The sequence below is a fragment of the Coregonus clupeaformis genome, chromosome 14 (assembly GCF_020615455.1).
Source record: "Coregonus clupeaformis isolate EN_2021a chromosome 14, ASM2061545v1, whole genome shotgun sequence".
Taxonomy (NCBI): Eukaryota; Metazoa; Chordata; class Actinopteri; order Salmoniformes; family Salmonidae; genus Coregonus; species Coregonus clupeaformis.
In genome coordinates this window covers 25,429,310-25,447,947 of record NC_059205.1, presented here as the reverse complement: position 1 = coordinate 25,447,947, position 18,638 = coordinate 25,429,310, and the positions used below count along the sequence as shown (strand labels likewise).

At 44.2% G+C, this 18,638-nt stretch overlaps 1 protein-coding gene across 3 annotated transcripts in view; it reads left to right on the top strand.

The window, feature by feature from the left end:
* Positions 1-18,638, top strand: part of LOC121581258 (cadherin EGF LAG seven-pass G-type receptor 1-like) — a 133,167-nt gene continuing 114,529 nt past the window's right edge. For all 3 annotated transcript variants that reach the window (XM_045224758.1, XM_041896765.2, XM_045224757.1), the window contains exon 1: positions 1-3,708. In XM_045224758.1, the coding sequence (XP_045080693.1) occupies positions 156-3,708 (3,553 nt within the window). In that variant the 5' untranslated portion in view covers positions 1-155. The remainder of the gene's footprint in view (positions 3,709-18,638) is intronic.

The following is an 18,638-nucleotide window of genomic DNA, read 5'->3' as shown; positions in this document are numbered from 1 at the left end:
TAATGTGACTGCGCTCCGTGGATACTATGGATATAAGTGTCTTTTCCACTTTAAAACTTCACCATGAAGGATAAAAGAAAAAGGGAGAGGGATAGTTAATGTTTTTGTGTAGGTGTTTCGATGAAGTTGAATGGGATTTGTTGGAGTTTTAAGCCATGGAATTACCGATGTATTGGATCTGGGTTTGTGTTCTATTCAATGTGCCCTTGCTAGGATGTTTCGAGCTACACCTTTCGGAGACGTTACAAACTGGGACCGTTTTGGCAAATTTGTCCCTGGGGCCCGGTTGGATTTACAAAATCGACAGGACTTTAACTCCTAAATACATTCAGAACTTTTTACAAGTGGAATGGCAAGAAGGAGCTCTCCGTATGTACGGAAAAGTGGATTGTGTGCGCTTATTGAGGAACCCGGTGCCTGTCTATATCAGGATAGGGTCGTTGACGTCTGAAAATTTTGTTTTGACACATTTCAATACATTTGTACACGGACAGGACTGTTTTATCAAATACAAGAGAAAGAGCACAATAGGTAAGCCCGACATTTACATCAATTACCTTTCCAAACTGGAAGCAACTTCCTGCTTATCCGCAGGTCATTTGCTTGTGAATGTAACAGAACTTTTGCCTGCCTTTACGCGAAATATCAATTTTTCTGCATCATGCACTACTGGGAAAGACTTGAGAGCAGTTTTTAAACATGGCAATCTATTGCTGGACGACGACTACTGTTTGGGGCACGGAGAGCTGAGCGAGGTGCATTTGCATTGTACACTGCGTGCTCTGAGTGACCAGCGCGTCCGCGTCTCGGTGAGCGCGAGGTTGCGGTTGGTGACAGTGGTTGAGGGAGAGACCCATGAGCAGTTAACATCATCACACACCATCCAGATTGTGCCTGGCAAATGGAACAACCGAAAACGGAGAAATGTGAACACACCTCCCCAGTTTCAGCTCCCCAACTACCAGGTGTCTGTTCCCGAGAATGAACCATCAGGGACCCGCGTCATCACACTAAAGGCCACTGATCCTGATGATGGAGAGGCCGGTAGAATAGAGTATGGAATGGAGGCCCTCTTTGACAGCAGATCCAACAACTTTTTTGTAATAAACCTTCAGACAGGTGCTATTACAACAGTGCAGCCTTTAGATAGGGAGGTCAAAGACACACACGTCTTCAAAGTAATGGTAACAGACAACGGCTCCCCACGGCGTTCAGCCACGTCTTACCTCACAGTGACGGTCAGCGACACCAACGACCACGGGCCGGTGTTCGAGCAGACTGAATACCGGGTAACCATACGGGAGAATGTAGAGGTGGGCTTTGAGGTCATGACCATAAGAGCCACAGACGGGGACGCACCCTCCAACGCCAATATGGTCTATAAAATAGTCAACAGCGACGGAGTGAACGCTGGATTTGAGATCGACTCACGCCACGGGCTGGTGAGGATCAGAGAGCGGCCCGATAGAGAGACCATGTCCCAGTACCAGCTGATCGTGGAAGCCAACGACCAGGGGAAAGACCCTGAACCCCGGAGCGCCACGGCCACCGTCAACATCTCTGTAGAGGACGAGAACGACAACTACCCCCAGTTCAGTGAGAAACGGTACGTGGTCCAAATCCCTGAGAACGTGGCCGTCAACTCTAAAGTCACTCAAGTCGAGGCCACGGACAAAGACGAGGGAAACAACGCTAAGGTCCACTACAGCATCATCAGTGGCAACGTAAAGGGACAGTTCTACATCCACTCTCCCACTGGGGTCATCGATGTCATTAATCCCCTGGATTACGAGATGATTAGGGAGTATAATTTACGGATTAAAGCTCAGGATGGCGGCAGGCCTCCGTTGATCAACGGGACTGGGATGGTGGTGGTCCAGGTGGTTGACGTAAATGATAACGCTCCTATGTTTGTCAGCACGCCGTTCCAAGCCACTGTGCTCGAGAATGTGGCCATTGGCTACTCAGTAATCCACATCCAGGCTATAGACGCTGATTCTGGGGATAACGCCCGTCTGGAGTACTGTCTCACCGACACCTCCCCTGGTTTCCCCTTCACCATCAACAACAGCACTGGGTGGATCACGGTCGCCGTGGAGCTCGACAGGGAAACCACTGAGTTCTATACCTTCGGCATGGAAGCGAGGGATTGTGGGATACCTGTGATGTCATCCTCGGCCAGCGTGAGCATCACGGTCCTAGATGTGAACGACAACATCCCGACCTTCACAGAGAAGGTGTATTCTCTAAAGATTAATGAGGATGCTGTGGTGGGGACCAGTGTGTTGACAGTGACAGCCGTTGACAGGGATGTAAATAGCGTCGTAACCTATCAGATCTCTAGCGGAAACACCAGGAACCGTTTCGCCATCACCAGTCAGAGTGGAGGCGGGCTCATCACCTTGGCGTTACCCTTAGACTACAAACAGGAGCGCCAGTACATCCTGACAGTGACGGCTTCGGACGGCACGCGTTATGACATGGCACAGGTGTTCATCAACGTCACTGACGCCAATACGCACCGCCCCGTGTTTCAGAGCGCCAACTACCAGGTGATGATTAGCGAGGACCGGCCCGTGGGGTCCACCGTGGTCGTCATCAGCGCCACTGACGAAGACACGGGTGAGAACGCTCGCATCACGTACATCATGGAGGACAACGTCCCCCAGTTTAAGATTGACCCCGACACAGGCGCCATCACCACCCAGATGGAGATAGACTACGAGGACCAGGCGTCGTACACGCTAGCCATCATCGCCAGGGACAACGGCATTCCTCAGAAGTCCGATACAACCTATGTGGAGATAATAATCCTGGATGCCAACGACAACACACCTCAGTTCCAACGGGACATGTATCAGGGGACTGTATTCGAGGACGCACCCGTTTACACCAGCGTGCTCCAGATATCTGCCTCCGACAGGGACTCCGGGTCCAACGGCAGGCTGAGCTACACCTTCCAGGGTGGAGATGACGGGGAGGGGGACTTCTTCATCGAGCCCTACTCTGGCATCATCAGAACAGCCAGGAAGCTAGACAGAGAGAACGTGCCTGTGTATACCCTGAAGGCCTTCGCTGTGGATAAGGGGATTCCTCCTCTCAAAGCAGCGGTGGACATCCAGGTGTCGGTGCTGGATATTAACGACAATGCACCCGTGTTCGAGAAGGACGAACTGTTTATCTACGTAGAGGAGAACAGTCCCGTCAGTTCCGTCGTGGCTCGGATCAGCGCCACCGACCCAGATGAAGGAACCAACGCTCAGATCATGTACCAGATCGTCGAGGGGAACATCCCTGAGGTCTTCAAGCTGGACATCTTCAAAGGCGACCTCACCGCCCTTACGGACCTCGACTACGAGTCCAGAACCGAGTACGTCATTGTGGTCCAGGCCACGTCCGCTCCGCTCGTCAGCCGGGCCACAGTCCACATCCGTTTAGTCGACATCAATGACAACGACCCGGTTCTGCAGAACTTTGAGATTATCTTCAACAACTATGTGACCAACAAGTCCAATAGTTTCCCCTCAGGGATCATAGGGAAGGTGCCTGCCCATGACCCGGACGTGTCGGATAAACTCCACTACAGCTTTGAGTCGGGGAATGAGCTGAACCTACTGGTGCTGAATGCAGACACAGGGGAACTAAAGCTCAGCAGAGACCTGGATAACAACAGACCTCTAGAGGCCCCCATGACTGTCTCTGTCTCCGGTAAGAGCACCTAAAATATATAAATGCAAATGGCTGATCCGCTTATTACCATGTCTTATTATTATTAATACCTGTAATTACCTGTCTTATTACCTAAAGAAAACGCCTTGTTCATAAATCATATTCTTCTGGCCTTGTATTTTGAGGTTTAAAATAGGCCTAGTTTCATGCTGGCAGAGTTGAATGAGTAAGCAAAGGACTTTATTCAAGATGGATATCTCAGCGGTGATTTTCATGGTCTGGTATGACCGAGAGTTGAATTAAATGAAGCAAAGAAGCATTTGAAAGTAAGCTATTTTGGTTTTCCACTCTTTCCAATCACCTGAAATAGTTTGCTGCTTGCAGAGTGGAATAAGTGTAAGAAATATATGTGAGATAGATAATAGATATCACAGTTGTAATATCATATTTATCGTCTGGAACTGTGTGTAGTTGAATGCGTGTTCTATTGAAGCGACGCGGAGCGGTAGGTGGTAGGATCTGGTTCTACCGCTTTACGCTGTTTGTGTGATACTGTATTGTGGTGGTCGGTGGTTGCCTGGGTTCATAAAATGTGCTATTATACCAGGTGCCCTTATTTTTTAACCAATGTTGTTATTTTTTCACTGCAGAAATGCGGTTTGCACATATCAACATCATAGCACGCGAGACACCTTCTTCAAAGAACTCACCTTACATGAGAACAGCTTAAGTTGGCACTTTTTTCACTTAGGTTAGCAGGAATGGTTAAGTGTGATGATCAAAACTGCTACAATGTCTGTCTCACGCATTCAGTCACTGATATAGTTCTCCGTGCTTTACATAGCCTTAGTCAGCAGTTCGTGCTGGGGGATTTTGCTGCAATTTCGGTTAAAACGAGGAGTGACTTGTTGCTGATTGTGTCGTACAGCCCATACAGTTATCTGCATTCGTCGGTACCTCATGCAGAAATAATTTGTGTGAAAGATGTCCTCTTATACAGCAGTAGACTTTGTTCTTTTGAGTTAAAGATTACACCAATGCAAACACCCATAGCTCACACCCTCACAGAGACACTGTAGTAGAGGTTATTTCAACTGTAATATAGAGCATGGATGTTATACAGGTCTTCTTATTGACTTGTTTCAGGCAGTAAGTGGGAGAGAGGCATCCTATCCCCATGAGAGAATGCTGTCATATTGACAGCTGTTTGTCTCTCTGTGAAGGCTTTTCTTTCAATTCGCATCAAGTTCCCGATATGGCAAACTGCCTAGCACCTTAACTCTCTCTCTCTCTCTCTCTCTCTCTCTCTCTCTCTCTCTCTCTCTCTCTCTCTCTCTCTCTCTCTCTCTTTCCCTCTCTTTCTATTTACCAAGAATGAAACCTCTCTAAGCCTTTCCTTCTCAACCTCTCTCATAATTAGGCTTTTCTTTCAATTCGCATCAAGTTCCCGATATGGCAAACTGCCTAGTACCTTAAGTCTCTCTCTCTCTCTCTCTCTCTCTCTCTCTCTCTCTCTCTCTCTCTCTCTCTCTCTCTCTCTCTCTCTCTCTCTCTCTCTCATTCCCTCTCTTTCTATTTACCAAGAATGAAACCTCTCTAAGCCTTTCCTTCTCAACCTCTCTCATAATTAGTTATCTCAATGACTTGTCTTTTTCTGTGTAACAAACGACAGTCTGGCCCTATGAGTGTCCAGAGGCTCGTGGTCACTAGTGGACCTTCTGAAGGGGAAGCTAGCCCCTTGTGTCTTGCTTTCACATTCGCCAATAACAATTTGGACTCTTGAGGTCTCCTTGACAATGCTGACCCCCGGCTGTCCCTCGAGGGGCACCCCTGCCCCCCTCCATCAGACCATCAGAATAATGTGTTTTACACACACACACACACACACACACACACACACACACACACACACACACACACACACACACACACACACACACACACACACACACACACACACACACACACACACACACACACACACACACACCCACACTCACACTCACACTCACACTCACACTCACACTCACACTCACACACACACACATTCCAACCCCCAACCTCCCTCCTCACTACTCCAGACACACCCTAATGTCAAATGTTAGGTAACCATTAACACTGGTACTCTGACCTCTCAACCCCAGGCCCAGGGGAGAGGAAGGGCCCCTCTAGGGACAACAGGAGACCAGACTGAGATGGACCTCTACAGCCTGCCACTGGCTCTCTTTACTAATGAAACACCAGCCCTTCTCTCTCTTTCTCTGTGAGATAGTGACATGGCTCAAATTCATTCAGAGCTCTTTGGAAGATTAGGCCCAATATTAGGGCCTATGAGAAAGGAAACAAATGTTTGTTCCAAAAAACAATTATATTATTAGTTAAGTCTGGGCATAGTAGTGGTGGCTACTGATATGTGAAATTGAACATTGTTTGAATTAGATGTCTCTTTCTGTCTATTCACCCATTCAAACTAAGCTCTCAAAACCTGTTTAAATTCACTAATTGTATTTCTCAGCCTGAAACGTGGTAGGAACAGGTGTTTTATTCTACCCACAGAAAGGCATTGAAATTGTTTATCTATCCCTCCTGAAAGGCCAGATGTACTCCCTGCCTGTTAGATATCCCCCAGATAACGCAGGTTAACATTCTAGTCACAACACCACTCTGTCTCTCCCATTAGAACAACACCGATGAGGAATGGTAGGGGCTGAGTGTTCCCACTGTAATACAATATCTCTTATCTGACATTCAACAAGCTTTTCCCTCTGAACTTAGCTCTCTCGTTTTATTCACCGTAGTCTTTTTAAAAGAAGAGCCATTGACTTGACTATCGAATGTATCTATCTCCTCAGGCTTCTATCTAGATACCTAAGTCTTTCTCAGGCCAAGCATATGGAGTTCTGTCTGTGTGATATAAGCTGTCTGTTTGTGTGGCCCTCTGGGCATAATAGAGACGAGGGATGGATAGTGTTACATTACTCTTCTGTAGGCTGACTTTGTGAGATGTACCTTAATGATTTGGAGTGGTTGGTGCTAAATCATCATTTCCACTTGGTCTCTCTCTCTCTTTCTTCTTTTGGAGGGAGGGAGGGATGAAGGGAGGGAGAGCTTGCAGTGTGCCGCTACACGCACACACTCCTTCGTTCCCCCCTAGGGGCCTTTAGCTAGCGTCTCCTATAGGACTGGTTTGGCCCTCGACCCCACTCTGTAGGAGCCACATAGTTGGGCTTTTGAAGATTTCTCTTCCCTCCATATCCCTCTTTCTCTCTCCCAGTCTCATTTTCTCTCCCTCTGACGCTCTCTTTCTCTCTCTTTCTCTCCCTCCCATCTCTCTCTTTCTCTGAAGTTTATTTCCATAGCACCCAGAGGAGGTTTACCATTTCATGTAAATCCCATAATCAGATTTCTGCAGGAATCTAAGAGGTTAATTTGATTTACATGAGGTCTCTACTGCAGCAGCCTGAATAAGATAATACATAGAGATGTATATTAGGTGCTGAATACATCAAATCAAATCAAATCAAATTGTATTGGCCACATGCGCCGAATTCAACAGGTGCAGACATTACAGTGAAATGCTTACTTACAGCCCTTAACCAACAGTGCATTTATTTTTAACAAAAAAAGTAAAAATAAAACAACAACAAAAAAAGGTGTTGAGAAAAAAAGAGCAGAAGTAAAATAAAATAACAGTAGGGAGGCTATATATACAGGGGGGTACCGGTGCAGAGTCAATGTGCGGGGGCACCGGCTAGTTGAGTTAGTTGAAGTAATATGTACATGTGGGTAGAGTTAAAGTGACTATGCATAAATAATTAACAGAGTAGCAGCAGCGTAAAAGGATGGGGTGGAGGTTCGCTAAAGGAAAGGACTAAAGTAAGGAAATGTGTGTGTGTGTGTGTGGGAAAGAGGAGAGTGTGCCCCCTGTCCAGCTGTGCCAGTGTGTCTTCCAGCCCTGCCTGTCACAATACTACCACTGCTGCCACTGACTACACTCAACCAGCTGCAACAGAGAGGGAGAGCGAGAGGGGGTTAGTGGTGTGGTGGGGCTCCTTCCTGTGTCTACAAACAACCTCTGACCCCTAACTCTGATGGATGTCCTAACAATGTCCGCAGAGGCTCATAGAGATGAATCACTACCTATACAGGTCCTGCCTAGAGGAGCATTGGCCTGATCCCAGATCTGTTTGTGCTGTATTGCCAACTCCTATGGAAATTGTGTCCATAAGTGTTGGCTATACAGCACAAACCGATCTTGGACCAGGCTAGAGGAACATGCCTTTAGTTTGGAATGAAGATAGACACATTATAGATTGGATCTGTGGGTTCGGAGATTGATGGATTTGTTTACATTTCATGTGATGTAAGTCATCCTCTATTCATAGACTAGATTTTGTTTACATGTTTATGCGCATGATGCTATGGTATATTATTCTTGGCACTGAAAGCGACTGATATTAGCAAGCAACTCCCTGGTCATTCCTAAGACATTACAACTTCCTCTCTCGTCCTTCCTTCTCTCTCTCTCTCTCTCTCTCTCTCTCTCTCTCTCTCTCTCTCTCTCTCTCTCTCTCTCTCTCTCTCTCTCTCTCTCTCTCTCTCTCTCTCTCTCTCTCTCTCTCTCTCTCTCTCTCTCTCTCTCTCTCTCCCTCTCCCTCTCCCTCTCTAAGGATTGCCCTCATTGCCAGTCAACAGAGTTTGTTGGTTACCAGGCTGCTGGTTTGGAGGCTATATCTGTCCTTGGTGTCTATAGAAACTGTTATTAGATTACAGAAACAGTCTGGGTCTCACACACACAGCACACACGCACATTGCTCTGAAACTCGCAGCCTTTGAACAAAACACCAGGCTATACCTAGAATCCCTACAGCAACCAAGAGAAGAAATAAAGCTCCCCATAACTCAAGTCGGAACCAAGCCTAGAGTATTTCAATCCTCGTATTTCATCGCTACAATATTACATTTGATAAACTTAAACAGAACCAAACTAGTACAATGCATTCGGAAAGTATTCAGACCCCTTTTCCCACATTTTGTTACATTAGTCCCCTGTAGCTCAGTTGGTAGAGCATGGCGCTTGCAACGCCAGGGTTGTGGATTCGTTTCCCACGGGGGGCCAGTATGAAAATGTATGCACTCACTAACTGTAAGTCGCTCTGGATAAGAGCGTCTGCTAAATGATCAAATGTAAATGTAATTACAGCCTTATTCTAAAATTGATGAAATAGTTCCTTTCCTCATCAATCTACACACAATAACCCATAATGACAAAGCAAAATCAGGTTTTTAGAAATGTTTGCAAATGTATAAACCCCCCCTCCCGGAAATATCACATTTACATAAGTATTCAGACCCTTTACTCAGTAGTTTGTTGAAGCACCTTTGGCATCGATTACAGCCTCGAGTCTACTTGGGTATGACGCTACAAGCTTGGCACACCTGTATTTAGGGAGTTTCTCCCATTCTTCTCTGCAGATCCGCTCAAGCTCTGTCAGGTTGGATGAGCAGCGTCGCTGCACAGCTGTTTTCAGGTCTCTCCAGAGATGTTTGATCAGGTTCAAGTCCGGGCTCTGGCTGGGCCACACAAGGACATTCAGAGCCAGTCCTGCATTGTCTTGGCTGTGTGCTTAGGGTCGTTGTCCTGTTGGAAGGTGAACATTCACCCCAGTCTGAGGTCCTGAGCACTCTGGAGCAGGTTTTCATCAAGGATCTTTCAGTACTTTGCTCCGTTCATCTTTCCCTCGATCCTGACTAGTCTCGCAGTCCATGCCGCTGCCACCACCATGCTTCACCGTAGGGATGGTGCCAGGTTTCCTCCAGACGTGACGCTTGGCATTCAGGCCAAAGAGTTCAATCTTGGTTTCATCAGAGCAGAGAATCTTGTTTCTCATGGTCTGTCCTTTAGGTGCCTTTTGGCAAACTCCAAGCGGCCTGTCATGTGCCTTTTACTGAGGAGTGGCTTCCGTCTGGCCACTCTACCATAAAGGCCTGATTGGTGGAGTGCTGCAGAGATGGTTGTCCTTCTGGAAGGTTCTCCCACCTCCACAGAGGAACTCTAGAGCTCTGTCAGAGTGACCATTGGGTTCTTGGTCACGTCCTTGACCAAGGCCCTTCTCCCCCGATTGCTCAGTTTTGCCAGGCGGCCAGCTCTAGGAAGAGTCTTGGTGGTTCGAAACTTCTTCCATTTAAGAATGATGGAGGCCACTGTGTTCTTGGGGACCTTCAATGCTGCAGACATTTCTTGGTACCCTTCCCCAGATCTGTGCCTCGACACAATCCTGTCTCTGCACTCTACGGACAATTCCTTCAACCTCATGGCTTGGTTTTTGCTTTGACATGCACTGTCAACTGTGGGACCTTATATAGACAGGTGTGTGCCTTTCCAAATCATGTCCAATCAATTGAATTTACCACAGATTGACTCCAATCAAGTGTTAGAACCATCTCAAGGATGATCAATAAAAACAGGATGCACCTGAGCTCAATTTCGAGTCTCAAATCAAAGAGTTTGAATACTTATGTAAATAAGGTATTTCTGTTTTTTATTTTTTAATAAATTAGCTAACATTTCTAAAAACCTGTTTTCGCTTTGTCATTATGGGGTATTGTGTATAGATTGATGAGGATTTATTTAATTTTATCAATTTTAGAATAAGGCTGTAACGTAACAAAATGTGGAAAAAGTCAAGGGGTCTGAATACTTTCCGAATGCATTGACAGCTTCTGAGAATAAATGAAATGTATTTATTTGTATATTGCTTTAAAAACAATCTGGTACTACATTTATATTGCGTTTCTTCTCTTGGTTCACATGTAATGTAGCCTAGCTAAGTTGGTTTGTTCAATACATTTCAACACTCTACAAAGCAAGGGCAGAGACTGTCATGGCCCAGGATAGCTAGCCTCTGATTCTCCTGTAGAGTTGTCTATGACTTTAGGCTTGACCCCACCCCAGCCTTCTCTGTTCTCCTACAACAGAAGAGACAGAGGGAGAGAGAGAAGAGAGGACTGTGAATCGTGAACATCAATTAAGCTGAAATAACAGTCTGAACTGGGTAAGCCGGGTCTCTCTCCCTGTTCAATGAGTGGGAAAGGAATCTGATTCATGTTTAATCTTGCACACTCACTCACTCGGGTGGGTGGTGTGTGTGTGTGTGTGTCGGGCAGTGGTGGAAAAAGTACCCAATCGTCATACTTGAGTAAAAGTAAGATACGTTAATAGAAAATTACTCAAGTAAAAGTGAAAGTCACCCAGTAAAATACTACTTGAGTAAAAGTCTAAAAGTATTTGGTTTTAAATATACTTAAATATCAAAAGTAAATGTAATTGATCAAATGTACTTAAGTATCAAAAGTAAAAACCAAACTGCACCATTTTCTTGTTTATTTATTTATTTACTGATAGCCAGGGGCACACTCCAACACTCAGGCTTAATTTACAAACAAATGATTTGTGTTTAGTGAATCCGCCAGATCAGAGGTAGTAGGGATGACCAGGGATGTTCTCTTGATAAGTGTGTGAATTTTACAATTTTCCTGTCCTGCTAAGCATTCAACATGTAACGAGTACTTTTGGGTTGAGGGAAAATGTATGGCGTAAAAAGTACATTATTTTCTTTAGGAATGTAGTGAATTAAAAGTAAAAGTCGTCAAAATAAAAATAGTAAAGGAAAGTACAGATACCAAAAAAAACTACTTAAGTAGTACTTGAAAATATTTTTACTTAAGTACTTTACACCACTGGTTTCGGGCGGTGGTATGTGTGTGTGTTTCTGTCATTGGTGCGTGTCGAGGTGACTGAGATTGTTGGAGGCTAGACTCAGGAACTTGTGGATGTGGTATAAGCCTAGTTCTAAAGGAGGACAGGAAGGGGGGAAGGATAGGAAAAGAGAGTGTCTGAGAAACGGCTATCCAGGGACACTGTAGAAACACAGATGACCTCAATCACCTCCTACAGCTAGTTTTGATATATCAATGACATTAATTTATACCCTAATCCCCTTTGATTAGTGTACAGGCTATTAATTATGAAGCTAGAAAAAGGGATTTTCTTGGCATCTTATTGTCTCTGGTATTTCAGCAGTGCTCATTGGTTTCACTGTGCGTGTCTGGCCTTCAGATGTAGCCAGCCAGAGCTAGCCGCAGGGCTGTATCAGCATTTACCAACCCTTAGGGCCCATTGGACCAGCAGAGAGGTATGCCCACTGCATTTACATTTACATTTACGCCGAAGTTGGTGCCTCCTTGTGCGGGCGGCTATCGGCGGTCGTCGTCACCGGTCTTCTAGCTGCCACCGATCTACGTTTCTGTGTTCTATTTGTTTTGTCTTGATTGTACACACCTGGTTCCCATCACGTTATGATTATTTCCCTATTTAACCCTCTGGTTCCCTCATGGTTCTGTGCGTGATTGTTCTTTGTTTGGTGTTTATGACTGCTGTGAGCTGGTGTATTTCCCTGTGTGGAATTAGTATTTGTTTCTTTCAGAGTAAAGTTTGTCTGTTACTCAGTTCTGTGTCCTGCGCCTGACTCTGTCCTACCGCTGCACACTGACACCTGACAAGGTGCCTGTTTAATGGTCATTTAAATTCTTGTGACCGGGCTGTCATTTTGCTGAGGAAAGAATCCCAGAGTGTAACTTTAAAGGGTATCGACAGACGGTAAATTACAGGCCTAGGAGAATAAAGGATCTATAGTCTGGTCCTGTCTGGTTAGGACATCACTACCCTCAGGGCAGGTAGTGATGGTATGGATTCCATGCAGTCTAGCTATGGATGGAGTGCCAAACAGAATATGCAGGCTAGGGATGTTTTATTACCACTACTTTTACACCTTTGACAGTGAACTTTGAATTTGTAATCTATTAAATGACATCTGTTAATGTTCTGTAGCGGGTTTTGATTGGAATTAAGTCCAGAGGTATGTTTGATTTCAAATCAGTTCTGAGTGGATTTGAAGGGATTGATAATCCATATGGGTTATGTATTACCTGTTGTCATAGAAACTGGACCCCTGCATGAGGAGATATATTCTGCCCACTTTTAATGTATACAGTGCCTTCAAAAAGTATTCACACCCCTTGACTTTTTCCACATTTTGTTGTGCTACAGCCTGAATTTTAAATGAATAAAATAGCGATTTTGTGTAACTGGCCTACACACAATACACCATGGAGTCAAAGTGGAACTATGTTTTTAGAAATGTTTACATATTAATTAAAAATGAAAAGCTGAAATGTCTTGAGTGAATAAGTATTCAACCCTTTTGTTATGGCAAGCCTAAGTAAATTCAAGAGTAAAAATGTGCTTAACAAGTCACAATAAGATGAATGGACTCACTCTGTGTGCAATAATAGTGTTTAACATGATTTTTAAATGACTACCTCATCTCTGTACCCCACTAGGTCTGACCCCAATTAGTCGACTGGTCGATTGTTTGGTCGTTAGGCTGTTGGTCGACCGAGATTGTTTAAGTCAAGCAGTAACAAATATATATACAGTACCAGTCAAAGGTTTGGACACCTACTCATTCAAGGGTTTTTCTTATTTTTTAAAACTATTTTCTACATTGTAGAATAATAGTGAAGACATCAAAACTATGAAATAACACATATGGAATCATGTAGTAACCAGAAAAGTGTTAAACAAATCAAAATATATTTTATATTTGAGATTCTTCAACTAGATACCCTTTGCCTTGATGACAGCTTTGCACACTCCAGTTTCATTTACATTTTACATTTTAGTCATTTAGCAGACGCTCTTATCCAGAGCGACTTACAGTTAGTGAATACATCTTTTTTTTTTTTTATACTGGCCCCCCGTGGAATCGAACCCACAACCCTGGCGTTGCAAACGCCATGCTCTATCAACTTAGCTACATCCCTGCCGGCCATTCCCTCCCCCTACCCTGGACGACGCTGGGCCAATTGTGCGCCGCCCATGAGTCTCCTGGTCGCGGCCGGCTGCGACAGAGCCTGGATTCGAACCAGGATCTCTAGTGGCACAGTTAGCACTGCGATGCAGTGCCTTAGACCACTGCGCCACTCAACAGTCTTGAAGGAGTTCCCACATATGCTGAGCACTTGTTGGCTGCTTTTCCTTCACTCTGCGGTCCGACTCATCCCAAAACATCTCAATTGGGTTGAGGTCGGGGGATTGTGGAGGCCAGGTCATCTGATACAGCACTCAATCACTCTCCTTCTTGGTAAAATAGCCCATACACAGCCTGGAGGTGTGTTGGGTCATTGTCCTGTTGAAAAACAAATGATAGTCCCACTATGCCCAAACCAGATGGGATGGCGTATCACTGCAGAATGCTGTGGTAGCCATGCTGGTTAAATGTGCCTTGAATTCTAAATAAATCACAAACAGTGTCACCAGCTAAGCACCCCCACACCATAACACCTCCTCCTCCATGCTTTACGTATTTTAATTTAATTTTTTACGTGGGTACAATACATGCAGAGATTATCCGTTTACCCACTCCGCATCTCACAAAAACACGGCTGTTGGAAACAAAAATCTCCAATTTGGACTCCAGACCAAAGGACAAATTTAGTCGGTGTGTCCAAACTTTTGACTGATAGTGTGTATATACAGTTGAAGTCAGAAGTTTACATCTTAGCCAAATACATTTAAACTCAGTTTTTCACAATTCCTGACATTTAATCCGAGTAAAAGTTCCCTGTCTTAGGTCAGTTAGGATCACCACTTTATTTTAAGAATGTGAAATGTCAGAAAAATAGTAGAGAGAATGATTTATTTCAGCTTTTATTTCTTTCATCACATTCCCAGTGGGTCAGAAGTTTACATACACTCAATTAGTATTTGGTAGCATTGCCTTTAAATTGTTTAACCTGGGTCAAATGTTTCGGGTAGCATTCCACAAGCTTCCCACAATAAGTTGGGTGAATTTTGGCCCATTCCTCCTGACAGAGCTGGTGTAACTGAGTCAGGTTTGTAGGCCTCCTTGCTCGCACACGCTTTTTCAGTTCTGCCCACATATTTTCTATAGGATTGAGGTCAGGGCTTTGTGATGGCCACTCCAATACCCTGACTTTGTTGTCCTTATGCCATCTTGCCACAACTTTGGAAGTTTGCTTGGGGTCATTGTCCATTTGGAAGACCCATATGCGACCAAGCTTTAACTTCCTGACTGATGTCTTGAGATGTTGCTTCAATATATCCACAACATTTTCCTTCCTCATGATGCCATCTATTTTTTTTTATGCACCAGTCCCTCCTGCAGCAAAGCACCACCACTGCATGATGCTGCCACCCCCGTGGCTTCCTCCTTGCTGAGCAGCCTTTCAGGTTATGTCGATATAGGACTCGTTTTACTGTGGATATAGATACTTTTGTACCTGTTTCCTCCAGCATCTTCACAAGGTCCTTTGCTGTTGTTCTGGGATTGATTTGCACTTTTCAGACCAAAGTACGTTCATCTCTAGGAGACAGAACACGTCTCCTTCCTGAGCGGTATGACGGCTGCGTGGTCCCATGGTGTTTATACTTGCGTACTATTGTTTGTACAGATGAACGTGGTACCTTCAGGCATTTGGAAATTGCTCCCAAGGATGAACCAGACTTGTGGAGGTCTACAATGTTTTTTCTGAGGTCTTGGCTGATTTCTTTTGATTTTCCCATGATGTCAAGCAAAGAGGCACTGAGTTTGAAGGTAGGCCTTGAAATACATCCACAGGTACACCTCCAATTGACTCAAATGATGTCAATTATCCTATCAGAAGCTTCTAAAGCCATGACATCATTTTCTGGAATTTTCCAAGCTGTTTAAAGGCATAGTCAACTTCATGTATGTAAACTTCTGACCCACTGGAATTGTGATACAGTGAATTATAAGTGAAATAATCTGTCTGTAAACAATTGTTGGAAAAACTACTTGTGTCATGCACAAAGTAGATGTCCTAACCAACTTGCCAAAACTATAGTTTGTTAACAAGAAAGCTGTGGAGTGGTTGAAAAACTAGTTTTAATGACTCCAATCTAAGTGTATGTCAACGTCTGACTTCCACTGTATATATACACTACCTTTCAAAAGTTTGGGGTCACTTAGAAATGTCCTTGTTTTCCATGAAAACATACATGAAATGAGTTTGAATAGGAAATATTGCAAAATGCATAGGAAATGCAGGTTAGAAATAATGATTTTTAATAGAGATAATAATTGTGTCCTTCAATCTTTGCTTTGGTCAAAGAATCCTCCATTTGCAGCAATTACAGCCTTGCAGACCTTTGGCATTCTAGTTGTCAATTTGTTGAGGTAATTTGAAGAGAATTCACCCCTTGCTTCCTGAAGCACCTCCCACAAGTTGGATTGGCTTGATGGGCACTTCTTACGTACCATACGGTCAAGCTGCTCCCACAACAGCTCAATAGGGTTGTGATCCGGTGACTGTGCTGGCCACTCCATTATAGACAGAATACCAGCTGACTGCTTCTTCCCTAAATAGTTATTGCATAGTTTGGAGCTGTGCTTTGGGTCATTGTCCTGTTGTAGGAGGAAATTGGCTCCAATCAAGCACCGTCCACAGGGTATGGCATGGCGTTGCAAATGGAGTGATAGCCTTCCTTCTTCAAGATCCCTTTTACCCTGTACAAATCTCCCACTTTACCACCACCAAAGCACCCCCAGACCATCACATTGCCTCCACCATACTTGGCAGATGGCATCAAGCACTCCTCCAGCATCTTTTCATTTGGTCTGCGTCTCACAAATTTTCTTCTTTGTGATCCGAACACCTCAAACTTCGATTTGTCTGTCCATAACACTTTTTTCCAATCTTCCTCTGTCCAGTGTCTGTGTTCTTTTGCCCATCTTAATCTTTTCTTTTTATTGGCCAGTCTGAGATATGGCTTTTTCTTTGCAACTCTGCCTAGAAAGTCAGCATCCCGGAGTCGCCTCTTCACTGTTGACGTTGAGACTGGTGTTTTGCGGGTACTATTTAATGAAGCTGCCAGTTGAGGACCTGTGATGCTCAAACTAGACACTCTAATGTTTTTGTCCTCTTGCTCAGTTGTGCACCGGGGCCTCCCACTCCTCTTTCTATTCTGGTTAGAGCCAGTTTGCGCTGTTCTGTGAAGGGAGTAGTACACAGTGTTGTACGAGATCTTCAGTTTCTTGGCAATTTCTTGCATGGAATAGCCTTCATTTTTCAGAACAATAATAGACTGATGAGTTTCAGAAGAAAGTTATTTGTTTCTGACCATTTTGAGCCTGTAATCGAACCCATAATTGCTGATGCTCCAGATACTCAACTAGTCTCAAGAAGGCCAGTTTTATTGCCTCTTTAATCAGCACAACAGTTTTCAGTTGTGCTAACATAATTGCAAAAAGGGTTTTAAAATGATAAACTTGGATTAGTAAACACAACGTGCCATGGTTGCTGATAATGGGCCTCTGTATGCCTATGTAGATATTCAATTAAAAATCTGCCTTTCCAGCTACAATAGCCATTTACAACATTAACAATGTCTACACTGTATTTCTGATCCATTTTATGTTATTTTAATGGACAAAAAATTTTGCTTTTCTTTCAAAAACAAGGAAATGTCTAAGTGACCCCAAACTTTTGAATAGTAGTGTATATATATACAGTGGTGTGAAAAGGTGTTTGCCCTCTTCCTGATTTGTTATTTGTTTGCATGTTTGTCACACTTAAATGTTTCAGATCATCAAACAATTGTAAATATTACTCAAAGATACCACAAGTAAATACAAAATGCAGTTTTGAAATGAAGGTTGTTATTATTAAGGGAAAACAACATCCAAACCTACATGGCCCTGTGTGAAAAAGTGTTTGCCCCTCCTGTTATAACACAACTCAACTGTGGTTTATCACACCTGAGTTCAATTCCTCTAGCCACACCCAGGCCTGATTACTGCCACACCTGTTCTCAATCAAGGAATCACTTAAATAGGACCTGCCTGACAAAGTGAAGTAGACCAAAAGATCCTCAAAGCTAGACATCATGCCGAGATCCAAAGAAATTCAGGAACAAATGAGAAAGAAAGTAATTGAGATCCATCAGTCTGGAAAAGGTTATAAAGCCATTTCTAAAGCTTTGGGACTCCAGCGAACCACAGTGAGAGCCATTATCCACAAATGGCGAAAACATGGAACAGTGGTGAACCTTCCCAGGAGTGGCCGGCCGACCAAAATTACCCCAAGGGCGCAGCGACTGACTCATCCAAGAGGTCACAAAAGACCCCACAACAACATCCAAAAAGCTGCAGGCCTCACTTGCCTCAGTTAAGGTCAGTGTTCATGACTCCACCATAAGAAAGAGACTGGGCAAAAATGGCATGCATGGCAGAGTTCCAAGACGAAAACCAATGCTGAGCAAAAAGAACATTAAGGCTCGTCTCATTTTTGCCAGAAAACATCTTGATGATCCCCAAGACCTTTGGGAAAATACTCTGTGGACTGACGAGACAAAAGTTGAACTTTTTGGAAGGTGTGTGTCCCATTACATCTGGCGTAAAAAGTAATACCGCATTTCAGAAAAAGAACATCATACCAACAGTAAAATATGGTGGTGGTAGTGTGATGGTCTGGGCCTGTTTTGCTGCTTCAGGACCTGGAAGACTTGCTGTGATAAATGGAACCATGAATTCTGCTGTCTACCAAAAATCCTGAAGGAGAATGTCCGCCATCAGTTCGTGACCTCAAGCTGAAGCGAACTTGGGTTCTGCAGCAGGACAATGATCCAAAACACACCAGCAAGTCCACCTCTGAATGGCTGAAGAAAAACAATATGAAGACTTTGGAGTGGCCTTGTCAAAGTCCAGACCTGAATCCTATTGAGATGCTGTGGCATGACCTTAAAAAGGCAGTTCATGCTCGAAAACCCTCCAATGTGGCTGAATTACAACAATTCTGCAAATTCTCAAAAATTCCTCCACAGCGCTGTAAAAGACTCATTGCAAGTTATCACAAACGCTTGATTG